The 26,815-nt window shown below is 44.5% G+C and overlaps 1 protein-coding gene across 1 annotated transcript; it reads left to right on the forward strand.

The window, feature by feature from the left end:
* Positions 1-10,103: 10,103 nt before the first annotated feature.
* Positions 10,104-19,599, forward strand: LOC148139331 (putative G protein-coupled receptor 139). The gene is made up of 3 exons (XM_087980843.1): positions 10,104-10,173; positions 14,572-15,462; positions 19,565-19,599. The coding sequence occupies exons 1-3, from the start codon at positions 10,104-10,106 to the stop codon at positions 19,597-19,599; spliced, it is 996 nt and encodes a 331-aa protein (XP_087836969.1).
* Positions 19,600-26,815: the final 7,216 nt, after the last annotated feature.

Below are 26,815 nucleotides of genomic sequence, written 5' to 3' on the forward strand. Positions count from 1 at the left end.
ACCAGTGGGGTTCTGTCCTGGTGGCGATTGGAGGGGCGGGGCTCAAGGGCGGAGGAGCGGGAAGTGGAGGAGATGCAGTGGAGAGCATTGCCGATCACGTCTGGGGGGAAATTGCAGTCTTTGAAGAAGGAGGCCATCTGGGTTGTTCGGTGTTGGAATTGGTCCTCCTGGGAGCAGATGCGGCGGAGGCGAAGAATGGGGAATATGGGATGGCATTTTTACAGGGGTCAGGGTGGGAGGAGGTGTAGTCTAGGTAGCTGTGGGAGTCGGTCGGTTTATAGTAAATGTCCGTGTTGAGTCCATTTCTATCTCGGGCGACTGACTCAGATGGCCTCCTTCTTCAAAGACCGTGTGGTTGACGATGCTCTCCACTGTATCTTCTCCACTTCCCGCTCCTCCGCCCTTGAACCCCGCCCCTCCAATTGCCACCAGGACAGAAGCCCACTGGTCCTCACCTACCACCCCACCCACCTCCAGATACATCGTATCATCAGTCGTCATTTCCCTCCACGACTCCCTCGTCAGGTCCACACCCCCCACCAACTCAACCTCCATGCAATACAACACGCAAAGGAAAAAAACAGCATTAACATTTAGCATTCACTGCCTTTGAGTCCAACAATCCTAAGCCTAACCAATAATTAATGATTTTGGTGCCAACTAGAGCCCCCAATTTGTTATGGGCCAAAGTAAAACCCTTGAAACACATTAAAAAGATAGCCTAGATCCAAACTTTTTAAAGGCAAGTGTAAGGTATTGCATTCCAGTTGCAATTTAATTGGTCAAACTACTTGACATTAAGCAAATCACACTTTACTCATACACTATAATTAAAATACAACAAAAGAAAGAAGCAATTGGAATAACATAACTCCATTGGAAAACTTAACAGAATAATACATTACTTAACTACTGAACATTAATGTTCCAATACAGCCACATGCCATAAACACACCCTGAGCAAAGGCAAATTCAGTTAAAAAAAAGTCTCTCAGGCAATTCTCCAGTCTGGAGGAAAGACATCAGGAGACAAGGGAGAGAGTAGCAGGGAGCGATGTACTGCAGCTTCCAAACCCAGCTTCAAGATCCCAATAATTCCTCCTGAACATCTCAAACTGAAAAACCTGGTTCTGGGGAGCTTGAGCCAACCCATTCAGGCCACTTCTACTGTTCCAATTTAAAAGAAAAAACCCCAAGGCCTCACAAGCTATTTATTTGATGAAAATAGACAGCTCACTACCTCTGTCTTAAAAACGCCCTTTAAAAAGTGCTCAAATACACTTCTTAAAGCCACAGCATCATCAAATAATTGGGGGAGGCAATGGTCTGGTGGTATTAATGCAATCTAGAATGCAATCTAGAGACCAAGGTAATGATCTGGGGATTTGGGTTTGAATTGCGCATGGCGGATGTTAGGATTTGAATTCAACAAAATGTCTGGAATTTGTGCTCAAGTGATGACCATGAATCCATTGTTGATTATCAGGAAAAAAAGCCATCTGGATAAATAATGCCCATCAGGGAAGGAAACTACCATCCTCACCTGGTCTGGTCTGAATGTGATTCTAGACCTTTACCTTCGGAATGGACAATAACTGATGGCCTCACTAGTGCTGCCCACATCCCGTTAGTGAACAGAAAAAGAAGCATCCAGACTTATGTTCATCAATTCCAAGAGACCATGTGACTGCAGACAAGTGCCAGCAGGAGGCCTTCAATGATAATGGATGGAATGTGATGCTGCTGAGTTGACAACAGACCAGACAGCTTTTAGTTTTTGCTTTTGATTTGTTTTCAGAAGGGAGAACCGTTTCCCCTGGCAGGAAATTCAGGATTTTGGTTCAGGGGAAGCAGTCGCTGCAAAGTGTTTTAGATTTTGGATCTTCCAAGCTGAGAAAGTTTGCACGCCATTCTGAATCCATTTGTAGCTTTGGATCAACTAGCTCATTGCAAATACTGCATTCATTCATGTTGTCTTTTGGACCTCATTCTGTTTTCGAAGCACACTCAATGATCAACTTTGTTCTCCTGTTTTCTAGTTTCCGTCCCAGCTTTTCTCGGGTCTCTTCCCAACTTTAATTCCTTCCCATTAGTGTTCCCCCTCACACGCCTGTCAGTTATCTGCCTGACATGCCAGGTAAAGCCATCCCCAGCAACACTCACAAATCTCCCTGCGAGGATAGAAGGCCACGTCCCATTATCACCCTTGTACAGGTCCCATCTGCCTTAGAATGTTCCCAATGCAGTAGAAAGCTAATGCTTTCCCTCCTCCACCAGTTCTCCATGTACAGTCCATCGATGATCCTACTCTGATGCTGTCTGTCATGTGATACCAAGCGCAAACCTAAGATTACTGCTCTTGAGATCTTACCTTTTAAGTTTGTTCCTAATTCCCCAAATTCAGCTTTCAGGATCTCATCTCTCTTGCTCTCTATGTTATTAGTCGCAGTGTGGACCATGAGTTCTGGCTGATCCCCTTCCCCTAGAAGGACATCCTGCAGCCATTCTGTGACAGCCCTGATCCGAGCATCAAGGGGCAACACTCCATGTTGGAGTTATATTCCATGCCACACGAATCCAAGCAGAGACCTTGGTCACTTCACTTAACTCAGTTCAAACTGATACTTATCTCAGCACAATACATCAAAACATTTCCCTGGATGAGATGAAACAGAGGACAAAGGAGTGATTGATAAAACTGACCATAGTCTCTCGATTTTCTTTGGACATGGGAGAGGAAGCAAGTTTTGGGGTTCCCAAATGTTTAACCGTGTTTATAAAAGTGGGGGGGAAATATTCCCAGAAGGGTATTATGGTATTACAGTGACATCAGCAGCTAGGTGCTGAGAGTGAGAAGAAAGGTGGGATAGTCTGTACCAGAAAATATATTGCTTTTCTGCAGTAGCTTTAAAACAATGAAAACACAGAAATAAGTTTCCTTATTGACTATAAACTACAGGTGAAATACTGTTGAACTGCAAAATGTAGAGAGGTTTATTTCTGCACGTTTAATGTGTTTTAGCAACATAAGGTTGGTGGCCCTTACTGGAAGTGAGGTGGATTATTTGCAAGACAGTTAGGCACTACGTGACGTCAAACCAAGGAAAATCTGTCTAGCAGTAGCCTTTGGGTTTTCTTTTGATTAGATTACTTACAGTGTGGAAACAGGCCCTTTGGCCCAACAAGTCCACACCGACCCGCCAAAGTGTAACCCACCCAGACCCATTCTCCTACATTTACCCCTTCACCTAACACTATGGGCAATTTAGCATGGCCAATTCACCCAATCTGCACATCTTTTGGACTGTGGGAGGAAACCGGAGCAGCCGGAGGAAACCCACGCAGACACAGGGAGAATGTGCAAACTCCACACAGAGAGTTGCCTGAGGCGGGAATTGAACCCGGGTCTCAGGCGCTGTGAGGCAGCAGTGCTAACCACTGTGCTACCGTGCCGCCCACATTTTCACAGGCCTCAAAGACAGGTCAGCCAGACATCCAGAAGCCTGCAGGTAAGAAATACCTCTCCCTATCAGGGGGCATAGATGTCACTGGCTGGACCAGCATTTATTGCCCATCTCAAGTTGTCTCTTGAGGTGGTGGTGGTAAGCTACCTTTTTGAACCGCTACAGTCTATCTGCTGTGGATTGATCAACAATGCCCCGATGGAGCAAACTCTAGGATTTTGACCCAGCGACAGTGAAGGAACAGTGATCCAAGTCAGGATGTTGAGTGGGTTGGAGGGGAACTTGCACAGCCTGGCGTTCCCACATTTCTGCTGCCCTTGTCCTTCGAAATGGAAGTGGTCATGGGTTCACAATCTGCTGTCTAATGGATTTCCAAGGAGTAGGAAACATCTTGATTCCTTGCTCTGCTCCAACTTCTTTTACATTACGCATTTCCATTCTTCTGTCATCACATGACTTTGTGCCATCATGGCACCGTGACCTTTTCAGACTCCTGCTGTTTACCTATCCCTCCCTGGGGACTATCAGAATCACCCTGTTAACCTTCGAAGTACCGAACTGTGAATCTTCACTCTGTTCTTCCAATTTGTGATTTCTCTAAACTGGCCCAGCTATCCTTTCCCTCTCTGTAACAATCTGGAGTCGTGCACATGCGTGGATTTCAAATGTGGGTGCCCCTGTGTGAGCTGGTGCTAACTGCATGTTTTTTTTTTAACTTAGTTAAGTAAAATGAAAGCAGTTTATTTATTTGTTCCACTCAAGAAAACTTGTCCAGTTGGCACTATTATGACCACTTCGCAGAAATCGTTAAGTATTCACTGATGTCGTCTGGAGAGATTAGATTACTTACAGTGTGGAAACAGGCCCTTCGGCCCAACAAGTCCACACCGACCGGCCAAAGCACAACCCACCCATACAATTACTCCTTTAACCTAACACTACGGGCAATTTAGCATGGCCAATTCACCTGACCCGCACATCTTTGGACTGTGGGAGGAAACCGGAGCACCCGGAGGAAACCCACGCAGACACGGGGAGAATGTGCAAACTCCACACAGTCAGTCGCCTGAGTCGGGAATTGAACCCAGGTCTCTGGCGCTGTGAGGCAGCAGTGCTAACCACTGTGCCACTGTGCCGCCCATTAAAGAAAAGATGTTTAAAGAAAAACCTTATTGAAATCATATAAAGCAGGGAATCTGTTCATCTTTTCTCCACCTGGTCACAACATGTGTTTTAGATATAATGTCAAAGTGAATGTACGTTGTAAATGTATTCTCTTGGATACAATCCGTGAACACTGATTGAACAAATACCTGTAACATTAACCCACTGCCTACAGTGGTTATGTTGTCCAATATAATGAGGAGTTATCATCCACAATTAAGCGATGATCTATGGGAACAAATTGAAGAAGTTGGGACTGCTGTCATTTGTGATAAGGCTTGGAGGAGATCTGATCGAGGTTGACAAATCACTAGTGGGGGCTGGACAATGTAGAGAGGGCGAAGATGTTCCTGCTTAAACAAGCAACAAGAACGTGAGATTTAATATGTGATGCAAATGAAGCAAAGGTGAAGTGCGAAAAGAAACCTTTTTTTCACACACTGACTTGTTAGGGTGTGGCATACACTGCCTAATGTGGTGGAGGCAGGATGAATGGAGCCATTCAAGAGGGGCATTGGATGGTCTACATGATGCACTGTGGAAATTTACCAAGGACCCATAGACAGCACCTTCCAAACCCATGACCACTTCCATCTTGAAGGGCAAGGACAGCAAATGCATGGAACATGACTATCTAAGGCTGTCACCATCTTGACATGGAAATATATCACCATTCCTTCACTGTCGCTGGGTCAAAATCCTGGAATTTCCCCAGTAAGGGAATTGTGGTCTACTTACAGCACGTTGACTGCAACAGTTGAAGAAGGCAGCACCCCACCATCTTATTTAGGGCAATTAGGGACAGAACATAAACACTGGCCCAGCCAGCGATCTTCACAACCCATGACTGAATTTTTTAAAATGATTCTGAAATGTGATCTGGCTTTCTCCAGGTTTTGCGGTTATTTTTACCGTATTCAAAAAGCACAAATCATTCCCTTCAGATGTCTGATGGTTTCTGATCCAATCACTTCCAACCACAAGCTGCTCAGCAACCTAGGAACCAATTACATCATAGTCATCAATAACTGGTCACCAGTCCCTCAAACCAATCAGCTACTTATTGCTGGCTGAATTTCCATTGATGCACATCCTTGTCTCCATTTCATCTGCAACAAGACTTGCTCCAATTGCTTGACCAAACAGCACTGACAATGAGTGTTAAGTGACTTTCAAAAGACTGCAGCAGTGATCCACACAATGCTTCCTTTTATACCAGTCCTTTTTCTCATTTCAGTTCACAGTCAAAAATGCATGAGAGCATAGGGATATGTAGTTGTCAAATTTATCAAAAGCCATCATCTCTAGAATCACAGAGTTTTACAACATAGAAACAGGCCCTTCAACCCACCATGTCAATGCCAACGAAACTACACTATTCTGTGGTGTTTCTGCTCCTTTCACAAGGTTAGGTTGTCGTTCGGTTTTCTTTCAGAGAGGTTGTAGTTGCAAAAATTCCAATGTGTCTGGTTTGGATGGGTCTTATGACCAATTTGATCATCGCTCACCGTGCCTCGGAGAAAAGGCTTTCACATTTTAAAAAGGCACTTGTTCAATGAAAGGGGAGTAGCCAGTTCTCCCAGCTCAGTTTTTCCTGTTTTGATTTGATTTGGTTTTAGCAAGTAGTCAGCTTTTGAAGGTGCTGGTCAAAAAAAAAACGGCTACGTGGAAGAAGGTGTTCCATGCTGAATCTCTCTGTCATCTCTCTCCCTGTGTTTGATTTTACCTTTTCGTCAAGAGGTGTTTATGGGGATTGTTGCAGGAATTTGGAACAGCATCATTAAGCTGGAATATTCTGCCGGGTTTTCGAATCGGTTACGTTATTCTGTATTCAGTTCTGTTTTGTTTGTGTTTCCTTCGATACCTTGTAAATCAATTCTATTTTGTTTTCAACTGAGGAGTTTTGACCAGCTGAATCACTCCCGGAATATCCACTGTACACCTGCTCAAAACAACCAGCAAAGTTAAGTTCTGGGCTACTTTCTTGAAATGGTTTGAGGGGATCTGGTCTGGTCCATAACAAATCCCATTCATCTGCACTTGGTCCAGAGCCTGCAATGTCCTGGCTCATTCACATATTTCTTAAACAGTGGAGAGTACCTGCCTCCACCATACTTTCAGGCATCAGGTTCCCTATATCAACCATCCTCTGGGTAAAAGCAAATCACAAGTCTCCTCTGAGCCACCTGCTCCTCACCTTCAATCTGTTCTGTTTGCCCTTAGACATTTCTGCCATTTGGAAAAGATTCTCATGATCTACTCCATGTCTGCCTTCCATCATGCTGAATACCTCAATCAGATCCCACCCTCTAACTCCTCTGCTCCAAGGAAAACAATCCCAGCCTATCCAATCTATAGGTGACTGTAACGAGGTCTGCCGTGTGACCTCATAGAATAGGAGTTCCCTGATTGGGGCTGTTAATCAGGCCCACTCAGGGATCCCTGGCTGACAGATATAAACAGGGCTTTCAGGGTGCTCTTCACTCTGAGAGCTGATTCTGGGAGAGCTGGATCAGCGACAAAGACTTCCCACGTGTAAGTAAAGGGTGATTGGTGATGAGATATTGACTTCTGTGGAGTTGTTTCAAAGGCAACAAGGATGTGATTTTAAATGAAGTTAAGATGACTGGCAGAGGGATGTGACTTTGGTTTCACACTCAACGAGATGCTGAGAGACTGCTTGGTATGTGGGATTAATGATGTGGGCAATCAAAGAATCCCGGCTCTGATGTCTGTACCGGAGCTTGGGTCTTTACTTGGCTTGGTAAATTATTACAGAATTTTTATATATAACCTGGTCTCCATCCTGGCACCTTTCCATCTCCTCTTAAAAAAGGGTCAGCATTGGGAGTGGTTGCACAGCCAAGTCTATACCTTCAGGGCAGTGAAGAAGCTTCACTTGATGAGGAGATGATGGCCTCGTGGTCTTGTCACTGGACTGTTCATCTTGTGGGGACAGGGGTTTGAATCTTACCATGGTGGAATTTGTTTCAGTTCCCAAAATTTGGATTTAAGAGTCTAATAATGACCACGAATCTATCGTCTGGTCTGACCTACATTCGACACCAGACCCACAGCAATGACTTATAACTACCCTCTCGGCAATTAGCAATGGCACAGCTACTGATGCCCTCACCCCTTGAATGAATAAAAATAAAGATATCATTCTGTCAGGTCGCCAGCAAGAGCTGGTATTGACATGCGATATTCCCCCTCTATTGGGATAGAATTAGCTCATAACTGGCCCAAAAGAGAGGAATGCCCATTAAATGATGCACCCAGCACTTTGATTAATGCAGAATATAAAGATGCCCAGATAGACAAGGAAGGCTTGGTGTCATATTTGGAGTCAGGAAGTTTCACCAATACCTTTACAGATATAAATTTACAATAATAATCATCCACAAATCCCTGCTAGGTCTACATGAAGAGGATAAAGCAGTGCTGCCCATAGCTTCAGGCCAAGTTTAACAGCGGGCTCTCACACCAAGTACAAATAATTCCAAGTTGGAACACCATCTGGGAGGCCAAGTAGCAAATGAGGGGACATCGAGCCACCTCCCGCTGGCAGATTCACCACCGGTGGTACCGCCACTGGAAGAGGCTGTGGTGGTTTTCCATTTTCTGGCCACATTTCCAATCACAGCTGACAATATCAGACTTTTGATTCAGAAAAATCCCCAGAAACTGGCTGAACTGCCAACATAGCTGCTCTGGTGGGGCAGTTTCCAGAGGGCCATCGGGAGCGAATTTACTGCCAACAGCTCTCCCTATCTCGTGTGAATGGCTGGGTAAACCCTGGACTCAGTTACATGCCAACTATGCAGTCCTTTGATGGTCATTGTGGGCACCCACACAAAATGACTGGACATGCATGAAGTTCATTATCAAACACGGGGATGACAATAGAAAAGCTGTGAGCATCTTTTGCAATATATGGATTTCCAGAAGTGTTGGTCACAGATAGTGGGCCATTATTTACCAGCTGGTAATTAGAATATTCAACATAAAAGGACAGTTCCATATCATCCATCATCCAATGGTTTAGCAGAAAGAGCAGTCCCAAATTTGACAACAAGCTTGAAGAAACAGCCTACATCTTCACATCTTCACGAGAAACCAAAGTGTCCCGGTTCCTATCTAGATTATAGGGCCAACCTCCTACAACTACACAGATATCTCCAGCAAAGTTGTTAATGGGGAGAAGACACTGTACCAGGTTATCCTGGACCAGGAGGGGTGAAACAGCATCAGAAAAGTGACAGAGACAGTTCACATCAGGGGGTGAAACCTAGTGTGGGAGCCACAGGAATAGCCCTGCAATGGTAAGGGACATGGTCAATGTCAGGCCAGGTCCCGTGACATGTAAAGTTCAGGTAGGTGTGATGGTCCTAATCAAGCATGTCGACCATATGAAAGTGGCGAACTCACAAGCAAGTGAGTGAGCAAAACGTGCCCAGCTCCTCGACAGCCTTTCTGACTGTTCTGGAACCTGTGGGATCTCCCTCTACATCAAGCTTTGAAGGCAGCTCAGAATCTGAGATGACAATGGCAGATTTTGCCACTTGACAAGGAGAACAAATTTCTTCTAAGATGCTCTGGGCACAGGAGGTGAGCTACTGTGCGTTACACATCACCCTATCTGTCCATCTATGTTAAGGAGCACTTTGACGCAGAAAGGGTGGAAGATATTTGGAATTCTTTTCCACAGATAGTGGTGGATATTGGATCAGTAGTTTGTTTTACATCTGAGAGAGATATTATCTTTGTGAAGCAAAGGTATCAAGGGACTGGGGCCAAATGCCAAAGATGTGCGATGTTAAGTTGCCGATCAGCCGTGATCTCTTTAGATACCAGAACAGGGATGAGCGGCCGAATGGGCTACATCTGTTCCTATGCTTCATACGTGTGGATGGAACAAGGAAATGTGCAGTGTCAGAGTGAAGAGCGGAATGTCATTGAAACTCAATCATTCTGTGCACCATGAACATTGCGCGCTGTATTCCTACACATGGTCACTAAATTCATCGTGTTGGAGAATCAAAGTTCATATCTTAGCAGGGAAAACTTCAGCAGCAGAGTGAAATACACCTGCTTATGTCCTCAGATTCAGTGTAAACTGCACAGAAACCAGTAACATCAGAATGGAATGCACAGAAAGGACCATGGTTAATACATCGAGGCAAAACTGTAAGCGAAACCCTTCCTATAAGAGCACAGTATTGGAGTTTGTTCCCAACAGATATTTAATTACGGAAATATCCTCGACATTGTAATGTTTACTTTGTATTCAGCAAGTTATGACTTTAACTGAGTGCTGTTTGTTCACATGAATGTGATGAATAACAATGCTCAGGGGATAACCATGTCAGTGGAGAGCTGTCCCCTGTATATAAGAACCCACCATAAACCCTTGAATTAGAGAGTGTGTCAGTGCATTGGGCCCTTGGAACACAGAAGCTGCTTTTCACAGAAATGGGATATTTAGTCATCTTTTATATACAGGCTATTTACTTCCCTGTGTGTGCGGCTGTTGGAATCACTGGTAAGTCGTTAGTACAATGGTCAATGTTTTGCTGCTGTACTTAACATTATTTCAGACTGTTTTGTGTTTTTTAATTGTTTGTGGAATCTCCTCAGTTTCTGTCTTTGCAAGAGACTGAAGTACAGCTTTGTTTACACAGAGGTCGATAAACATATGGAATGGGTGCCAGAGGAAGTGGCTGAGGCAGTTACATTAACAACATTTAAAAGGCTTTTGAACAAATACATGGGAGAGGAAAGGTTGGGAAGGATATGGGTCAAGTACTGGGAAATGGGGTTAGCGTGCATGGACATTTTGGTCAGCATGGACCAATTTGGGCCACAGGGCCTGTCTCTGTGCTGGAGGCCTCCATGACACAATAACTGTCTCACATTTGTAATGGTTATTGTTGACCTGATCCTGGAACAGTTATTTACTGGATTATTCTCTGTTCTGGATGTATTGGAATCAGGTCGTTGTGCCAAGAGGAGGAACCAGACCATCAAAAGCTGTTGAATCTTCAGACTATAATCTGGCCTCATTCATGACCATTCTTGCCCCCATCTCCATCTTGATTTCATGTTCTTGTCTTCAGTCAGAGCTGACCTTTATTCTACCATTAACACCTATACTGAACCAATAGTCTTTTCTTCCTTCACTACTCATTTGCTGTTTGTATTGTGACAACTTGGATGTCCATTTTTGGGACATTGCATCAGTGTGCACCACAGCTGCTGGAATTATAAATGAGTCTGTGTATCTGTCATCTATAAATGGCAGTGGTGACGTTGGTGTATCATTTATTGAACAACGGCATCATCGAGCATTGCACTTATTCCTGCCCACACGGGAGGATTTTCCACTCTTCTGAGTTGTCTGTAGAGGAGACAATCATATATGTCCAACCCATGATGGCAGCAGTGTCATAGAATCTCTGCAGAGTAAAAACAGGCCAGTCAGCCCAACAAGTCCACATCGACTTTCAAAACAGCCTCCATACAGACTGACCCTCCTGCCCTATCCCTGTTACATTGCATTTGCCACGGTTAATCTACCTAATTTACACATCGCTGAGCACTACGCACAATTTAGCATGGCAAATCCACCGAACCTGCATATCTTTACACTGTGGGGGGTAGCCTTGTACCTAGAGGAACCTACTAGACTCGGGGAGAATATGCAAACCACACACAGACCATCGCCTGAGGCTGGAATTGAGCCCAGGCCCCTGGTACTGAGACAGCAGTGCTAACCACTGAGCCATCATGCCAACCCCAGATTCAAACCAAAATTGCTGTGGCCACAACGCAGAGTACAAGCTAATAGACTGTGTACAATCACAGCATCACGCACAAAAGGGTCGCTGAACAAGTGGAGTGTTGAGCGATGTGTAGAAACATTCTGATATTCACAGAGGCTGTACCTTTGAACAAACTGACACCAAGAATGTAATTAATGAACACAGAGCTAGTGAACAGATAAAAATGCAGCAGATTAACAATGCCTTGAATTTGTACAGAGACAGCAGGAAGCAATTAATGACAGTGCCAAAAAGATTTAGTAAGGAGCAACAGTGAAATAGTCATGAAAGGGGAGGTTTAAATAAACAAACAGCGGGGTGGCACAGTGGCACAGTGGTTAGCACTGCCACCTCACAGCGCCAGAGACCTGGGTTCAATTCCCATCTCGGGCAACTGTTTGTGTGGAGTTTGCACGTTCTCCCCGTGTCTGCGTGGGTTTCCTCCGGATGCTCCGGTTTCCTCCCAAAGTCCAGAGATGTGCTGGTTAGGTGAATTGGCCATGCTAAATTGCCCGTAGTGTTAGGTGTGGTGGAATTGTTCAGGATGGGTTGCTCTTTGGAGGGTCAGTGTGGACTTGTTGGGCCGAAGGGCCTGTTTCCACACTGTAAGTAATCTAAATTTAAAAAGATGCAAGGCCTGAGAGAGTTCTAACTGTATTACAAATGAGACAGAGTGTTTATCGCATGGAAACATCATTTGGGAATTCTGAATTTAAAGTAGCAGTAAATAGATTTGTAGTCTCTGGTCTGAGAAGATTATTTTCTTTAAATGTCAGAAGTTCACTTGGAAAATTGAAATACATACTTTATTTCCAGCAGCATTAAGAGTTAGGCTGAGTGCCTTGCAAGACACAATGGAGTTAATTTTCAGAGTATTTACTATGTTGATTTTTCTGACTTTGGGATTTGCCAGCTCAGTTGGCTGGATACCTGGTTTGTGATGCATCGTGATGCAGGCAACATGAGATCAACCCCTGCACTGGCTGAGGTTACTATGAAGGATTCTTCTCTCCTCTCCCTTCGCCTGTGGTGTAAACCACCACCAGTCACCTCCCTCTCATGAGAGAGCAGCCCCATGGTCTGTTTGGACTGTGGTGACTTTACTTTATTTTGACAGGCAGAAACAAAAATCAAATTATTGGGGCCTGTAGTAGTTTGATTTCAGCAGTATACAATTTGGGTCCAGAAGCACAGTTTCATCTGAGAGGAAAATAAATTTGTTGACTTGTAAAATCTCCAAATTTTGAGTTTGTCAGAGTAGATTTCAGAACTGAAAATGAATCTGGGATCCCAGAACTGGAAAACAAATCTCCAGACCAACCGTAAAAAGTCACTTTCATAAGAAACTTAAGGTTGAAATCAAACATCACTGGGATTGAGTATTGTTAAGGATATTGCAAGGAAATGGATCGAAACATTCTTTTTTGCTGTTTGTTTTGGCATAGAGATGTTTGCTCCTTTCCTGTAATGTTATTGTGATAAAGAATGCTACAATCTCAACAACAAACTTTCTGTAACTGAGCACCACTAAGAAAAACTGCAGAAATAAATCTTGTGATCTATCAAGTCAGGTTTCCCTTTCAGATCTGATATGTACAGTATTGCCATCAGTAAAATCATGGCCAAATGAAATTGTGACACTTTCAGTATAATTATAATTAAGGGAAAATGCAAAGGTGATAGAACGAAAAGTTTTGCAAACTTTAAGAGATTTATTGTATAAGGGGACTATTTTTCATTATCAGGAGCTGAGTATGCTTTGGTGAGTTTTCTTTAATAAATTATGAGATGTTCTACTTTAAAATCCATGTATTTAACAAAAATTTGATTATTTAATTAGTATCTTTAACTTAAATTTAAAAAGTCTGTGAAGTGCGGCATGGTGGCTCAGTGGTTAGCACTGCTGCCTCACAGCAACAGGGTCCCAGGTTCGATTCCAGCCTCGGGTGACTGTCTGTGTGGAGTTTGCACATTCTCCCCGTGTCTGCGTGGGGTTCCTCCCTCAGTCCTAAAATGTGCAGGTCAGGTGAATTGGCCATGCTAAATTGCCCATAGTGTTAGGTGCATCATTCAGAGGGAAATGGGTCTGGGTAGGTTACTCTACAGAGGGTCGGTATGGATTTGTTGGGCCGAAGGGCCTGTTTCCACATTGTAGGGAATCTAATCGGCAAATTGATCAAACACTGATGTGTCCAGTAAGGTTTTCTGCCGTCCTAGTCATCTCAATCAAAGTTGGGTTGTATTAGCCTACATTCTCTCAAAAATGGCTGATTCTCAGCCAAACTTTCAAACTGAAATGAATCTTCTGTTGCTTCAGTTTGGATACTTTAACAAATCATCTACTCTTGCTTCCAGCAGTTTGTCCAGATCTTTTTTCTTGTCTCCCTGACATTTGCAATCACTGGCTCAGTTTTGGGATGCCTATTGCAACACTGAAACCTCAAACTCACTTCTATTTCGTCAGCTATTTCCTTTTGTTTTGTTTTTACTCAGGTTCTGGATACTTCATTATCCCAGAGCAACAAAACTTTTGTGATTCCCAAAGTCCCCAAGTCATCTGCAGCATCATTATAGAGTTTAAATAGATGTTATATCAGCAGATTCCCATTCTATAAAGGTCATGACCCCTTTTCATGTGGCACTTTCCCTCAACACTTTTAGTGAATCCAGTGCAGACTTGATTCAATTTTTCTCCTGATCTGTCAATGAATTATTCAAAATTTTTTTTAACATTTCTTTGTGACAAAGAGCGGCACAGGTCAATGAATATCTTTTCACTAAACAGAAAAACCAAGAAATGTGGATGCTGAAAATCAGAAACAAAATCAGAAAGTGCTAGAAAAACTCAGTAGGTCTGGCAGCATCTGTGGAGAGAAAGCAGACTAATGTTTCAAGTCTGTTGTGAAGAAGGGTCACTGGACCAAAATGTCATACCGTTTTCTCCCCACAAATTATGCCAGATGTGCTACATCTTTCCAGCAATTCCTGATTTTGTTTTTTGAATATGTTTTCACTATTTGATGAGGCAACAATGCTAAAGGTCTCATGCTTGATCTTGTCAAACTGCTGAATTTATTCCAAATCCAGACTTGAATTTATTGGCTTTATCTCTTTTCCAGTTAACCTGGTTGCAATTGTCATCCTGAGTCAAGGAAGATGTGGTCTCTCTAAATGTATTACTCACTATCTGGTGGGAATGGCAATGGCTGATCTCCTGGTTGTTATCTTTGATGTCATATTGAACTGGACTATTCCAATGTATTTTGGAGAAACATTCCTAGCTATTACTCCAATATGTAGCCTCATCCTTTCCCTAATGTTTGCAACCACTGGTGCCTCTGTTTGGCTCACAGTCGCTTTCACCTTTGATCGATTTCTTGCCATTTGTTGTCAGAAGCTGAAAACAAAATATTGCACACAGAAAATGGCAGCTGTGGTTGTTGGAACAGTGAGTATGCTGAGCTGTTTAGAGGCGTTGCCCTGGTATTTCACATATGAACCTGACTATATCATTGATAATGTTCCTTGGTATTGTGATTTTAAACCAAGCTTCTACACTTCCCCAATATGGTCTGGATATGAACTGCTTCACCTGACTTTAACTCCATGTCTCCCATTTGTTCTGATTCTGCTGCTTAACGCTCTGACAGTGAGATCTATTTTAGTGACCAGTCGAGTCCACATGGCACTTCGGGGTACCAGCAGTGGAGAAAATCACAAGGACCCAGAGATGGAGAACCGGAGAAAATCCATCATTTTACTCTTCAGTCTATCTGCCAATTTCATGCTGTTATGGATGATATATGTTGTGTTTAACCTTTATCGGAGAATTGCTCCTGATCATTATGATTCCTCCTACACAAAGACAGGATACAGCATTGAATCATTGGGAGAAATGCTGCAGATTCTCAGCACCTGCACCAACACATGTATTTACGTGGTAACTCAGACTAAATTCAGAGAGGAACTGAGGAATGCACTGAAATACTCATTCAAATTCATTCTCAAACCAGCTAAATCATAGAAAAATCTGCAATTTCATAAACTGGTATCCAATCCCACTTCACATTCCAACACCGATTCTCCCCATAGTCAGGAAAGTACATTTTCTATTCATGGGACAGAGGTCTATGATCATTAATCTGATGATGACATTATGCCAACTCTGAAGTTGTACTGCCTTTTAACTTTGTCTGCACCATTTCTCTGTCTCTCCAGTGGTCTCAGTCTCTGATAAACTGTGCCAATGTATCGTATCAACTCCTGCATCAGCTGAGGTTACCATGAAGGACTGTCTTTCTCCACCTCCCCTCTCACCTGAGGTGTAGTGACCCTCAGTTTAAACCACTACCCATCATCTCTCTCTTGGGAGAGAGCAGCCCTGTGATCTGGTGGGATGATGGTGATTTCACCTTTATCCATCTCTCGCTGAGAAGAATTGGACATCCTGACATGTCTCATTCCATAAAATGTGTGTCCCTCCCAGTGTCGGGTAACAAGGTTCCCCTTACGTCAGCATGTTTCCACAGACTGTGTCTGCGTGTGTGTCTATGTATCCCATGTTCAGGTCTGCCTCTGCACGAGCTGCCCCTGATGTACAGAATGTTTGGCTCCCACTGAGGAGTCAGACAGTGTATAAAGTTTCCCTATGAACAGAATATACTCCTCCCAGTGAGGATTCGAACCTGAACTGTGTTCCAAGAACATTTCTTGATGCGTTGGACTCTGTAACTCAAGGCCTTGTGAACAGTTTGTACTTTGTCCAATGTATAATACACTTAAATGTGACATGTGTATTACACAGTCCTGAATCACGTGTGTATTGAGTGTCCTTGTGTGGAACATGCTTCTGTCTCAGTGAGGGATGGGGCTTGGCAATGAGAGTTCGACTGACAATATGAGTGTTCGTCAGGGAATATTCACAGACTGGCACATGTCCTTCACTATATATTTAGTGAAAGCCCTCGAACACTATATAGTCGGTGTGGCCATGACAGGAACATAACCGTACAGGAATAGGAGGAGGCCATTCACCCCCTTGAGCCTGTTCCACCATTCAATGAGTTCACGACTAATTTGTAGCCTAACTCCATCGACCTGAATTTGACCGTTTGCTGAACAAATATTTCTGTGCCTCAAATTTGAAATTGACAAATAATCCTAGATCCACAGCTGTTTGTCAAAGGAAGTTCCAAACATCTTCGAACCCTTTGTGTGTGGATGTCCTTCCTAAAATCTCACCTGAATGCTCTAACCCTAATCCATAGACTATATCCAGTTAGATAAGAATCCCCCAATCTGTTAAAATCATTTATCTTCAGCTATCCTGTCTTTTCTCTTTAATATCTTGAACACTTTGATCAAATCACTCATGAACCCTCGAAACTTCAGAAAAAACTGACTTAATTTGTATAACCTCGCTTCATAGCCTACCTCTTGGCATCAAGGTATCATGAAGTGTCTCTCCAGGTACAGATTCACATACTACAGCAAGTGCTCACATCTACAGCATTTGGCCCTCCTCATGTGGCCTGTGTTAATGTGCTACTTAGTTACCTCTGTCTGCTGTGTCAGCACTTACCAGTCACCTGTGCGTCTGAAATGGTGCACAGTGGGCAGTTTGTGGTTATGGTCAGTCGGAGGCTGATACAGTCTGGTATTAGCCATTCAGAACCCCAAACCCCATCTGCCTCTGTCACCAGGCACTGAGCAAACATCGCAGCCATATCCTGAACTTATCTTCAAATCCAATAAATTACTAGTCTCTCTTCAGAGGGAACATCTCAAAATGTAAGATAAAGAGGGTTCCAGGAGGTTATAGGAAGTTTACGAAATGTGGAGTGATTCAGGGGCTGCAGCATATTAGAGCGAAATGAGCATAGTAAAGGCTTGAGTATGTTACAAAGCCAGGGAGGGGAGCAGGGGCTGGAGGAGGTTACTGAGATAAGGAGGGATGCAGGGGCTGGAGGAGGTTACAGAGATAGGAAGGGGAGCAGCAGCTGGAGGAAGTTACAGAGAGAGGGAAGAGTGTAGGTGCTGAAAGATGTTACAGAGATGGGGAGAGGACAGAGGCTGGAGAAGGTTGTAGAGATGGGGGGGGTCAAGGGGCTGTAGGAGGTTACAGAGATAGGGAGGAATGTAGGAGCTGGAGGAGGTTACATGAATAGCAAGGGGTGTAGGGGCTGGAAGAGGTCACAGAGATAGAGAGGGGTGTAGGGGCCTGGAGGGGGTTACAGAGATCGGGTGGAGTGTCGGGGCTGGAGGAGGTTACAGAGATATGGAGGGGTGTAGGGGCTGGAGGAGGTTATGGGGATACGAAGGGGTGTATGAGCTGGAGAAGGTTACTTGGATAAGGAAGGGTGTAGGGGCTGGAAGAGGTTACAAAGATAGGTAGCAGTGTTGGGGTTGGAGGAGGTCACAGAGATAGGGAGGGATGTTGGGGCTGGAGGATGTTACTGAAATATGGATAGGTGCAGGGGCTGGAGGAGTTTACAGAGACAGGGACGGCAGCAGGGGCTGTCGGAAGGTACAGTGATGGGATGTAGCCGTTGGAGGAGGTTTCAGAGATAGAGAGGGGTGTAGAGGCTGGAGGAGGTTACAGAGATAGGGAGGGGGTGTAGGGGCTGGAGGGGGTTACAGAGATAGGGAGGGGGTGTAGGGGCTGGAGGGGGTTACAGAGATAGGGAGGGGGTGTAGGGGCTGGAGGGGCTTACAGAGATAGGGAGGGGGTGTAGGGGCTGGAGGGGTTTACAGAGATAGGGAGGGATGTAGGGGCAGGAGGGGGTTACAGAGATAGGGAGGGGGTGTAGGGGCTGGAGCGGATCACAGAGATAGGGAGGGGGTGTAGGGGCTGGAGCGGATCACAGAGATAGGGAGGGGTGTAGGAGCTGGAGGGGGACACAGATATAGGGAGGGGTGTAGGGGCTGGAGGGGGTTACAGAGATAGGGAGGGGGTGTAGGTGCTGGAGCGGATTACAGAGATAGGGAGGGGGTGTAGGGGCTGGAGGGGTTTATAGAGATAGGGAGGGGTGTAGTGGCTGTAGGGGGTTTACAGCGATAGGGAGGGGGTGTAGGGGCTGGAGGAGGTTACAGAGATAGGGAGGGTGTAGGGGCTTGAGGGGGTTACTGTGATAGGGAGGGATGTGGGGCTGGTGGAGGTTACAGGGATAGCGAGCCGTGTAGGGGCTGGCGAGATTACAGAGATAGGGAAGGATGTAGTGGCTGGAGGAGATTACAGAGATAGGGACAGGTTAAGGGGCTTGAGGAGGTTACAGGGGTAGGTAGGCTTTGGAGGAGGACACAGAATAGGTAGAGGTTTTGGGGCTGGAGGTGGTTACAGGGATAGGGAGGTGTGTAGGTGCTGGAGGAGGTTACAGAGATCTGGAGAGATCTAGGGACTGGAGGAGGTTTCAGAGATTGTGAGGGGTGTGGCTGATTGCGAACGTTGTAGGATTAGCAATATGACTACTCCATGAAGTGATGTGAAGTGGGAAATGAGGCACTACAGGGAGATATGAGAGTGGGAACTGCTGGACCATCAGACAGAGTTTGGATTCCTAAGTCACCCCAAGATTCTGGAAAACCCACAGGGAAATTGATTGAGGGCCACCCTAGAGCAGCACTTATTTCTTCCACATTGGGTGGAGTAAGAATTGAGCTGAATGACCCTGGATCTCACAGAGACTGGACAATGGGATGCCATCAGGTTTGGAGATAAGAAAGCAACAGGATGAGAGATGCAGAAGGTGGAGAGGAGACAGCCTTTAATCACTCTCACATTAATCACATGTAATGACACACATCGGGATTGAGATCACAGGTTAGGCCATTCATAACACACCCAGACCCACTAGACTGTGAATACAAACTGCAGGGAACCCCACCCCAACCCCTTAAAATCTTTCTCCCATCAGCTGGGGCTTTGAAAGATCCTGAATGAACATTTGGCACACCGTTCCAGCCTGTGTTCACTGTGTGGATGGAAACCTCAGTGAATGCCACAGGCAAGGCCCATGTTTACTCTCCAACATTCCCCTTGCCCCTAAGAAAGTGATGGTCCTCCTCTTGTCTTGAACCAGCTGCTTTCCCTCCTGGTAAAGGAGACTGTCTCCGTGTGGAATAACATCCAGGATCTGAACCAGCAGTGAAGGTTCCACGACTGAATAGCCCATTAACTATCTCAGTCTTTTTCCCCAACAAAACACGGGAGCGATCAGATGGAGGTGGGGTTGAAGACAGGAACCATTGACCAGAGAGATGGCATATATTTTCTGGGAGGGTATCCAGTGGATACTAGCCCAAGGTAACTTCAACTTATGGCAAAATGTGATCACTCTTCCTCTCTCTGCCCCTCTCAATCTGGCCTCCCGTCTTTCCGAAAACCTTCCTCACCAACCCCCAGGGGAAAAGGATGCTGGCTCCCAGTGAAGGCCCTTGGCACCATACCCCCACACTGTTCACCAGTGGTGGACCATTCCTGTGCTCTCCTGGCACTTCCCTCCCCTCCCCGTGCCCAGCGCTGGGGCACCCTGCTACTTCTCCCAGAGTCTCAAGTTGCACATCTGGAAACTGCCATTACCCACAAAGCATAGAAATAGGAGCAGGATTTGGCCATTCAGCCTGTCGATCCTGCTCTGCCATTCAGTAGGATCATGGCTGCTTCATCCCCCTCAATAGCCTGCTCCTGCTTTCCCCAAGGGACTTTCGATATCTTTCGGCCCAAGACCTACTTCCAACTCTTTCTTGAAAACATTCAATGTTTTGGCTGTTTCTGTGGCAGAGTTCTGCAGGCTCACCGCACTCAGGGTGAAGACATTTCTCCTCAGCTCACTCCTAAGTGTTCTACCCTATATCCTTGGAGTATCACCCCTAGTTCTCCAATCCCCTGCTTTCAGGAACGCCCTTCCAGCCTCTACGATGTGCAGAATGGTTAGTATTTCTAAGGTTTCTGTGAGATTTGCCCTCATTCTTCAAAACTCCAGGAAACGTACCCATCACTGATCCAACCTCTCCTCGTACATCAGTCCTTCCATTCACGAATCAGGCTGGGAAAGCTTTGCTGCACTCTTTCCATCACCAGAACATCCTTCCTCAAACAGGGCGACTCAAACTGCGTACAATACTCCAGGGGTGATCTCACCAATACCGTGTACAATTACAGCTCCGTACTCCTGTCCTCCCACTTTGAAGGCCAACGTACCATTTACTTGCTGCACCTGCAATGCTTACTCACAGCAACTGGTGGACAAGGACACCCAGGCCTTGTTGCATCTTTCCCTTTTCCAAACTATCATTATTCAGCTAAAATTCTGCTTTCCTGTTTTTTCTCCCAAAATGGATAACCTCACATTGTACTGCATCTGCTATGCATGTAACAGCCCACTCAAACTGTTCAATTCACACTGGATTTTCTCTGCATCGTCCCACAGTTCACCCACCCACCTCTCACCAGGCTATGTGCCAATGCAAATTTGGTACCCATAGGGAGGGCCTCAACCAGGACCTTGGGTTCATGTCACATTACAGGTGACCACCATTGCACTATACACACACACACACAGATACTCCTACACACACACACTCTCTCATACACACATACACTCGGACACACATTACCGCACACAGACACCCACACACACCCTTACAGACACACACTTACACATGCACCCCATCACAGACTTAAGACACTCTGCACTCACTATACATACACACATACACTTTCTCACACTCACAACCCCCAACCCAGACAGATACGTACACACACAGACAGACAAAGACATTTCTCCTCAGCTCAATCCTAAATGTTCTACCCTATATTTTGCACACATATATTTTATGGGGTGAATTTGTACTTGCAGGGTTACATTGTACTTTGCTCAAAAACTGCATGAATTCATGTAAAACTCCGTTATCTCACTTTTTAGATTAGAATCAATCATGGCATAGACAGAGAACACAGGAGGCCAACACCTTCAACATATGTCTAGCTATCACCATTGTTAACAGCTAACCCGAGAATGCAACTTTTTTAAAAAAAGGTTTTGTGATTTACACATGAAAGAAGTGAAGCTATCACTGTATTCCAACAGATGAAAGGCTTAACAGACAATCAATTTTTCAATATATAATTTCAGTTATATCACACTGTAAATTTTTTCCAAAAATTCTGTGTGTTAGGATTGAGCCTTCCACTACCACCTGATGAAGGAACGTCATTCTGAAAGCTAGTGTGCTTCCAATTAAACCTGTTGGACTATAACCTGGTGTTGTGTGATTTTTAACTTTGTACACCCCAATCCAACAATGTCAATGAGGTGCAGAATGAAGAAGGATCTCTTTGGAGGTTGTTTCATGGGCAGGTTGGGAGAAGTGAAGAATTTCTAACTCTCACTGAGATAAATGAAATATGTAGATCCCGTGAAGATTTTGAAGTTAAATTCGGAGACATGTGAGATGTATCATAATCACATTTACTACCTGATTATCCCTCTATTTTAATACTCAATTCGTGGTGTACATGTTTTGTTCATTTTATTAGTTTCCAAACAAAGAAAAATCTATTGTTGCTTGTCCAAAACCATAGGATTGTACATTACTCATTTCTTAAGTCCACTAGATACCACACAGGACACAGATATAAAACAAACATTGCTCACTCCTCAGTTAATGGTATCATTAATTTGACAATTTTACATAATCACAGCAATGATGAGATGTCTGTTTGAAGAACAACTGAGTCTGTTTTAATTACAAGGACACTGTCAAAACTTAACTGTAAAGGTAGCACAAATTATCATGTCTCAGTTTTATACATGCCACCACAGAATGTATAAACTTATAAAATTCCAATGAGGCAACCAACCTCCCACTTTACCTGATGGACTGCTGCTCAAGGCCACAGCAATTCACACCAAGTTGCATCAGCAACAGAAATAAATCTGTTGAATGGAACACAATTACTTTTAGAAAGAAACGCTGAGAAGAAAAGGCTTTCTCATCTGTTTCTGTGCAGCGTAAACTGTCCACCTAAAACACGCAGAGTCAATCATGAGGAAGATGGTCATAATCACAAAAGGGGTTAAAGCCACATGGTATGAGAGGTAGATGGGTGTACAGTGAGTAAACAGAATTAAAATGATCAAAGGTCCAGACCAAAAAATGGAAATGAAATTGTAATTTCCCATAGCACATTTATTTTATTGCAATGATGGCATGCTGCTATTTCTCAATTGATGATCATTGAGGATGAGAATTGATCAAGAGGACTGGAAGTTTGGCTTTAGTTTTTTTTAATTTAAGCATATTTAAAATTTTTACATCATTCACCATGGGGACAGTGAACGAGACAGGGAGAGATGCATTTTCTGCTTCTGTTTAGGAACTTAGACCATTTCCTCATATCCAAATATGCTTTGTGCACTCTGTCTTTAATTCTCCATTTTCCCGCCTCAAAAAGCCACATTGTCTCACACGGCTCAAACATTGAGGAGCACTTTATTTTCAAGGTGAAAACATCCTTGGACTTCTGTTTCAGTTACTACATTCCAACTTCAGATATCCTTTCCTAAAAACGGAAAATTTGTGGTAGTCTACATTCCTCCATCATTAATGAAAATGAATGACAAAGTTTTAAAAACGCATTTCATTACCAAATAAATAAATAAATAGTGTAAAATGCAATTTTAAACATCATTCATTCTCTCTGATTCTCAGGTTTCAGACGGGATTTAATGGCAACACAGTTAGGATCAGAACACACTTTTCCAAAAAATAAGTCACAATCTCTTTGACATTAAATACTACAACTGGGACATACCCACCATTTATTCACATGGGAGCAATCACTGCGACCTCTGTTGAGAAAAGTGTGCACTGCTCCAGCAAAGGTCTTTCTGTACTTCCCTTATTCTCTTAAAATGGTTATGGTTTGAGTGGAACCATTTGAAGAAAATTGGATTGTCTCTCCACAGTCTCAGATTCTCCCCCTCACTGTTTCTAAAAGGACATGAGCATAGTTGCACAAAACTTCTATTTCCATTGTTATCAGTCCAACTGTCATTTCAGTTTATAATTCAAAACAGTGCATTGCAATTTACCCTGTGACTTGCCATTAGAGTGACTTGACTGAGTGATACCAGGGATGAGGGACTTCAGTTGATGTGGAAAGTATGGAGACATTGGAATTATTCTTTCTCATAGGGAGGGAGGTTGCTTCACTGAGTGAAGAGACAGGATCAAACATATTTCCAAACTGTGAAGGGTGAAGACACCAAATTTGGAACAAACCTGATTGATCTGTGGTACCCGAGATACTGAAAAGCTGAGAACTTTGTCAATTCCAAGAGGTGCAGGATTCTGTGTCCTCAGATTACTAACGCCAAATACTCAGGCAGAAAGAGAAAGTTCAAAAGAAATGGTAACTAAATGGTCTGAAGTTATTAAGATCAAGATGAGGAGGAGAGTTTGCTGCAGCAATAAAAAAACCCTGGTTCAACCATTTTGGAACACAGTGCGTGTGCTCCTGGGGCCCAGACTCTGGAAAGGGCATCCGAGCCTTGGATAGAGAGATCCCATAACGTGACCAATGCACAAAGCATTAGATTATGAGAAGGGAGATGTCTCTATTCTGTACAATAGTCATTGGGGGAGGAAATGTTTTAACTCAAAGCCAAAAAGGGTAGCGCTGGAAAAGCACAGCAGGTCAGGCAGCATCCGAGGAGCAGGAGAGTCATTGTTTTGAGCACGAGGATAAAGTGAGGACTGCAGGTGCTGGAGGTCAGAGTTGAGAGAGTGGAGCTGGAAAAGCACTGCAGGTCAAGCAGCATCCGAGGAGCAGGAGAATTGATGTTTCGGGCAAGAACCCTTCATCAGGAAAGTCGGGGGGGGGGGGTGAAAGAGGGCAGAGAGATAAACAGGAGGGTAGGGGTGGGGCAGAGGGAAGGTAGCTGGGAACGAGATTGGTGGATTATGATTGTGATTGGTCAGTTGGGAGAGTGCAGTGAATAGGTGGGAAGGAAGATGGCCAGGTAAGACAGAACAAAAGGGCGATGCTGGTTTGGAGGGTTGATTTGGGATGAGGTGGGGGGAGGGGAGATTTGGAAACTGGTGACGTCGATGTTGATGTCATGCGGATGAAGTGTCCCAAGGCGTTCTTCCTCCAGGTGTCGAGTGGTTTGGATTGTGCAGTGGAGCTGGTTCTGCATTCTGTCTCCCCGATGTAGAGGGAACCACATGGAGAGTAACGGACACTGTAGATGAGGTAGGTGGATATGCAAGGAAATCCCTGCCAGATGTGAAACGATCCCTTCGGGCCTTGGACAGAGGTGAGAGGGGAGAAGTTTACACAGGTGTTACACCTCGTGCAGTGGCAAGGAAGGTGCTGTGTGTGGAGAGTGGATTGGTGGGGAGTGTGGACCGAACGGGGCAGTCGCAGAGGGAATGTTCTTGTTGGAACGCAGATAGGAGTGGGGAGAGAAATATATCTCTGGTTGTGGGGTCTGACTGTAGGTCACCGAAATGGCAGAGAATCATGCGCTGTATCTGGAAATTCGTGGGTTGGAAGGTGAGGACCAGAGGGGTTCTGTCCTTGTTGTGGTTGGAGGGGTGTGGTTCCAGGGCGGAGGTGCAGGAAGTGGAGGAGATGTAGTGGAGTGCATTGTTGATCACGTGGGATGGAAAATTGTGGTCCTTGAAATAGGAGGCCATCTGTGATGTCCTGGAGTGGCGTTGCTCCTCCCCTGCCAACCCAACCAGTCCCACTTCACCGACACACCCATATCGGTTTGCGGAACTGATCCTGACCCTCAGGATCTATTGAATCCTTCCACTTCCTCCAAACCAGAGGCATAGCTACTGGCACCAGCAGGGGCCCCAGCTATGCCTGGCTCTCTGTCTCCCTCACTTAAAACCATTACCATCACCCACCATTTCTGCCCCTACATCAATGACTGTGTTGGCACTACCTCATTCTCCCACGAGGAGGTTAAACAGTTCATCAACTTCACCAACACCTTTAACCCTGACCTCAAGTTCACCTGAACCATCTTCGACACCTCCCTCACTTTCCTGGACCACTCCATCTCTGACTTTGGCAATCGAATCAACACAGGCATCTATTCAAACACACTGCCTCCCAAGCGATCTTGACTACACCTCCTCCCACCCTCCCTCCTGTAAAAATGCCATCCCTTACTTCTAATTTCTCCGCCTCAGCTATATCTGCTCACAGGAGGAGCAATTCCACTCCAGGACATCCCAGATGGCCTCCTATTTCAAGGACCACAATTTCCACTCTCACATTATCAACAATGCCCTTCAGAACATCTCCTCCATTTCCTCAAACCCCAAGTAGATATAGTGCATTAACCTCCGCCATTTCTGCCACCTACGGTGAGATCAGTATGAAATTAACACATCACTACTCTCAGTATGAGAGGTGATCTCATTGAGACATCATGTTTTCTTTAGGGTCTTGGGAGGGTAACTGCTTGAGAGGATGTTTCCCACATGGGAGTGTCTCAAATCAGAAAGAGCAGCAGAATTGTGGGGTGCTGATTTCGGATTGTAATGAGAAAGCATTCCTTCTCTCAGAGTGCTGTGAGTCTTTGGAACTGCTTACACAGTGAGATCTGTGATAATGTCAAGGTGAAATGAATTCTGGCATCCAAGTGACTATTACATGATGCAGTGCAGTTTCAGCTCCTCCAACTCCATTACAGGATGAGCAGGAGATAGCCATCTGGGAATGGCAAGCATCAGCGTACACCTTGGACTGAATTAATCTCGGGAGTGCATCCCATGGGATGAAGAGAGTCTGGTGTAGTTCTGTAGGCAATTTGCTAAAAGGACTGGAGCTAAATTTGTCCTGGGAATTGAGATCAAAACAAATGCAGTTTCATAAAGTATGAAGAGGTATATAAGATTCAGAACAGTCAGCAGTTACCGGTGAATTGGAGCCTTTAATTCCAACAGGGATCAGCCATCAGCTTTCTTAGAAAACGACAATGTCAAACGTGGAGAGGATAAGAGTTCTATTTGCCACTACATACATATTCCGTTGTATCATTGCACCCCTCGGAATTCTTGGTGAGTTCTCATACATTTAAAATTGAGCCTCACTGTGTACAGGAAGAACACAGCGGTGTTTGTAGATTCATTAAAGGTGTTCTCTCCATGTTATTTATTACATCTTTCTTTCATAGCTCCAGCAAATTAACTTCCAATGACAATTTACGTTTTATTGCTGCTCACATTGCTAGTATCTCCAGTTCATTAAGTGAGAGTGTTCTGAGAGCAATATTGCTGTAATGTCGGATATGGACTGGAGAGTCACTTCCTACAAGTGAAGGTAAAGAAATCGTAAGA

The sequence above is a fragment of the Chiloscyllium plagiosum genome, unplaced genomic scaffold, assembly GCF_037043375.1.
Source record: "Chiloscyllium plagiosum isolate Xiang-an unplaced genomic scaffold, Cpla_swu_hap1 HiC_scaffold_38, whole genome shotgun sequence".
Taxonomy (NCBI): Eukaryota; Metazoa; Chordata; class Chondrichthyes; order Orectolobiformes; family Hemiscylliidae; genus Chiloscyllium; species Chiloscyllium plagiosum.